At 43.1% G+C, this 5,119-nt stretch overlaps 1 protein-coding gene across 5 annotated transcripts in view; it reads left to right on the forward strand.

Moving 5' to 3' along the window:
* MAPK8 (mitogen-activated protein kinase 8) overlaps positions 1-5,119 on the forward strand; it is a 171,243-nt gene that overhangs the window by 127,926 nt on the left and 38,198 nt on the right. For all 5 annotated transcript variants that reach the window (XM_019502545.1, XM_019502548.1, XM_019502544.1 and 2 more), the window contains one exon: positions 3,141-3,270. In XM_019502545.1, coding sequence (XP_019358090.1) covers positions 3,141-3,270 — 130 coding nt within the window. The remainder of the gene's footprint in view (positions 1-3,140; positions 3,271-5,119) is intronic.

Raw genomic sequence — 5,119 nt, forward strand, 5'->3', positions numbered from 1 at the left:
AAAGGGGGTGTGTGTAGTGCATGCATGTGTTGATGATACTGAGCTTTTCAACCTCCCTCCCCCTGTCTGCAAACCTGACAGGACTGCAAACCAGCAGGGGGCTGATAAAACTAAAACCACCATGTTATCAGCCCATCAGCAAAACAAAGCCTCTCTCGTTAGTTCTTAAACAGCTTTTTCCAAGGGACATTACCAGCTACCCTGTTGATTAGCTCCAAAAAGCCCTAAGTGGACACTGTTCTGTCTGCCTGTCCCAGTGAAATTGGAGACACAGACACCTCTCAGCATTAGCTAGCGTACCACATGCCTAGAGTCTGTGAGGCTGGGGTCCCTGCTGTGGGAAGAAGGTGGGAGAGGGAATCCCTGCTTGAGCAGCCAGCAGTGAAGAAAGCCAGGCAGACCCTGCTGTGCCTTCAGTCTCCTCTGGAGCTCTGGCTAGGGAGGAGAGGGGCAGGGCCAGCCTGTTCTTTGGAGCAGAGTGCACAGTTCAGCTCAGCCCAACTGCAAAGCATTTGGCATGCTGGGGGACTCTGGTTTAACTTCAACCAGGAAGGGGTCTGGGACAAACATTGCATAAACTGGCTTGACCCAAATCAGTTAAGTCTGATATTACATTCAACCAGGTTTATCTTAAACAAGTTTCATCCATTTTGAAACCAATTTATGTGCACCAAACTTGTGTTCTGTTACAGGTTTAAACCAGTTTCTGATCACTTAAACCGATTTATGTGTAATGTCTGTCCCTAGCTTTTGTGTTAGAATAGAACCCCGAACTGCACTTTGAATATTTCTGGTGCTAGTGCTTGAAAACAGCCACCAGAACAGTTTGGTGTTTCCTTAAATTGCTAAGTGAATCAAGTGCTAATCAGTTTCCAGACCAATCAACATCTATTTTTGATAATGTGTGTGCACAAAACAGTAAGAATTCAACCTAATATTGGAAAGCCGTACTTGAAAATATAACTTAAAACTAATTTGATTATGAGAACTGCCCTTGGATGAAGAAATAACTGAGGGACTGCAGAGTAATGTTGATTAGTTGTAAATTGAGGCAGCAATCTGTGAAGCGAAATTTCCCCTGGGATAAGTGCTTTGTCTAGATTTATTTAATGATTTTATAATGATCAGGACAAGGTTGCATATACAATAGAAATTTGCAGATGATTCTAAAGCAGAAAATAACAGAGACACTAAGATTAGACCTACAAATGACAAAAGAAACCTAACAGAAATAAATTTACCTCAAACTCTTTTTTAGTAGAACTTCTTTGTAAAGGTACCTGTCTTAATATTTTTTTGTAAAGTATCTTGTAAATTTCAGATATTATAGCATTGAACCTTAATAAACTGAACAAAGTTACACCAGTACATTTAGGACTAGATCCTATTTTGCTTTGTGCATTTAAATGGCATATGCACAGCCATATAACTGTTTTTGGCACTTCTGCACAGTTTAGGATTTTCTTTTGCCCCCTGGGAGGTAGCATTGCCCTGCACACATGCCAGGGAAACACTAACTTTGCTGGCAGCTTGTCTTCACTGCTCAGGAAAATATTAAACTACCAGGACCTTTATGTTTCACAAATAGCTACTGAATCCACACAGTAGTTGGCTGTCATACTGCCTCTTGCAGCAAACAAATTCAGTGTTCTTGTGCCATGGAAAACTTGTGATTTATATGGGATTTGTCCCATGTGATGGTCTTCACCAGTAGCAAGAAAAGGAAGAAACTGAAGTTAGCAGCCTGTGTTAATAAATAACATTTCCTGACATCCTGACATCAGGCCACAAGTAGAATGAAGGTTGGATTTAATCCTTTCCAAGCATTTGGCTTTTCCTTGACATCTGGAGGGGCGGGGGGTGGAAAAACCAGTGGCATTGAGGGTTACCTCTCCCTACCCTACTTTTCCACCACTGTATTTTGATATTGCCCTTTGCTTAGGTTCTTAGTTTAGGACCAGTATATTGTAGAACAGGGTTGTCCAACTTACAAGCATCTGGGGACTAAATGCTCTGGGGGCCACACCAGCCAGGGGCCACTGAGCCACGGGCCCCTCTGAGCTGCACACTACACAAATAACACCCCACTCCCTCACTGCACTGCATGGCCCCATTGCTGCATCGCAGTGGCTTTGCCTACACTCAGCTCCCCCAACCCCACCATGCTGCATTGCTCTGCTCCCTGGAGCAGAAGCAGGCAATGGAAACCAAGGGGAGGGAGGAGGAGCCCAGAGAATCCAGCTGCTATTGCAACTTGAGTGATAGGAGAAGCAGCAGTCAGGCAGGAGTGCCAGGAGCAGCAATTAAACCCTTTGTGGACTGCACACACCCCATGGACCATCAACTGTACAGCTCTGTCTGGCACTTAGGGTTATAGAGTCCCTAAACACACTGGAGTTGCTAGCCCAGAATTTCCTTCTAGTTTCTGTAAATTTGAAATAAAGATTAACCAGTTTCTCATGATTGCGGTCTTTGTGTTCTTATGTCAAAACTAATGGTGTGATATCTATGTCCATGTAGCAGGAGTTTTCTGTCTTTACTAGGGGGATATGACATTCTGAGAATTTTACGTTCTCCCCATAGTTTGCTGAAACAGTGTTATGTAATATTGTGAAGTTGGAATATCTTTTCTGAATCCTGAGTTAATGTTTGCCATGATAAGAATCTTGCTTATATGCTCATTGCATATGAATTTAATAATCCTGGAATTCTGGTTTATGCACTGAGTCCCTAAACAACCTTGGGGGATGGTCCCTTAATCTGTGTCAGATTTCTGTCTGTGACATGGAACTAATACTATTCCATTTTGAAAAGACAGCAGGGCATTTAGTACTTAGAGGCTGCATCTACCTGAGATGCTGACTGCTCAGTTGTTACTGCGTAGTCATTTAGGACTTGTATAAAGACATACTACTAAATGACTGCGCTGTAACCTGCATTAATGCACAGCAGTGCCAGTGAATGCTTTTTTTGTGACACTGACTGTGCAGTAGCTTGAGATTACTGCACAATAGCGTCGTATCATGGTTTCTGCGTTGTGATAAGTCTTGGGCTGTTGCACAATCAGTGTCTCGTGTAGACGCAGCTAAAATATATAATGTTGTATCAGTCTTGTAATAATGATTTACTTTCAATTGCAGTGCAGCTTATGATGCCATCCTTGAGCGAAATGTGGCAATCAAGAAGCTAAGCCGGCCATTTCAGAATCAAACTCATGCCAAACGAGCCTACAGAGAGCTTGTTCTCATGAAATGTGTTAATCACAAAAATGTAAGTGATTCTTGTCTTGTATTCAAAATGAGTGTTAAGTAGAAGGCTGCTAAATATAAAATCATTTAGCAGCAGCAGAGAAGAACCCTTAACAAAGGCCATGTCTATCCTGTGGGGTTGTTGCTGCTGTAACTTTGGTAACAGTTGTATGGTGGCCAGACCACCAGTACAGGCACACTTTTGTTAGCAGAAAGACTTTTTTTCTACCACCAGAACCATACCAGCTTCCTCAAATGACAGATGTTCCAGCAGAACTGTGTCCTCAGTCAGGGTTTTGCTAGCCTAACTATGCTGAAGATTAATCTTGAATCTATGGCCAACAGAGCCTCTTCAGGAGAACTTAGAATAGACTAAATCATAAAATAGAGTTGTTTTTTGTAAAGGGTGATTTTCTCCATTTACATGTGTAAGCGTGGGAAGATCTTTCAAAGTATAACCTGTGCTGACTAGTTTGATTTTCCTCTCCACTCTCTCCCTGCCCCAACACAAGTCCAGCCTGACATTTTTTGTCAGTTTTCCTCATCTTGCCTGTGGTTCCAGACTCAAGAAACCAGGTGTTCCTCTGCTGTGTAATACCAACAAGCAACTAGCAAACCATGATACCATGGCAGATAACTATTATTCTAACTGTTGTTTGTGGTAAAATCAACTTGGAAGGATAGTAAGGGCAACAGACTTTTTGTGCTTTGTATTTGGACATTTTGTAGTACAGCATCAGGATCTGCTAAATGTTTTTGATATGGACATATAACAGAGCAAAGCTACAGCTGCTGATTTGTCAAATGATTGCTTATTGGAACTGCACTGGAGAAAGCTGGTGTTGCTTGGACTGCCCTTTCCTCTTCCTTTTAATCTGCAGGGGAAAGGTTCAACTTCCCTCAACTGATAGCCAAGGCAAACCACTAGCCACAGGAAAGGAATTTGGTTCTTACACAAAATATAGTCTGTGCGTGCTATGGGCCAAATTGTAATTTTGTGTCTGGAAACTTTTTAGTACACTTTGGATACCACTAGGAGCTAATTGATGATGAAGGCAGGTTCTTTCCTGCCCTCTCTGACTCTTGATGTTGTACATTTCCTTGATTTGTCTACACTCCCCATCCATTTACAGGAGTTTGCATATACCCCAAAGGTTCTGTTGGAAATTTTCCCCATCTTCAGATTCTTTGCAGTTACAACCTCTATTTCAGCAAAGTTGTCAGCCGCTTGCCTGTTTTCCTCAGATATCATTGAAACTGCATTCTCCCTCCTCCAGCAGTGTCTGTTGGTCTGTTCCTGCAACAAAAGTGCTTTCATGTCCCCTATTTATGCATTCCTCCAAGGGGATAAAGCTTGGGGTGGGTGTAACCAATCTTCACTGTATTTTTACTGCTGTGGCTGCAACCAGCCTTCTCTCTAAGCTGTGTGGTGTGCGTGGCTGCACAGGCATGCCCGGCAGCGTGGCATGAAAGTGCCTGCGTGGCCATGCATGCCGCACAGCTTAGAAGGAATGCTGGGTGCAACACAACTCCTGTAGCGTCCAGTTATGTAGTTACTGTGCAGCTTTGGTCCCTTGTAAATGAGTGCATGCAGTCATGCATATGTGTGTTGTGTATGTATGTATGTTGGGAGCAGGGGGGGTGTTATAGTTGGTGCTCTCTCTAGTGCTGGCACATGTGGTTTTAGCATTGATTTTTCTCTGCAGCAGATTTGGGTACCAAGTAACCATGCGCCATTAACCATGGGTACCAAATAACTGTGCACCTTGAATCTTTATTACTTTCTCCCATTAGAGCAGGGGCAGGCAGTTATTTTGGCTGGAGGGCCACTTACTGAGTTTTGGCAAGCTGTTGAGGGCTGCATGGGTAGC

The sequence above is a fragment of the Gavialis gangeticus genome, unplaced genomic scaffold (assembly GCF_001723915.1).
Source record: "Gavialis gangeticus isolate Ggan-Ray unplaced genomic scaffold, GavGan_comp1, whole genome shotgun sequence".
NCBI classification, from domain to species: Eukaryota; Metazoa; Chordata; order Crocodylia; family Gavialidae; genus Gavialis; species Gavialis gangeticus.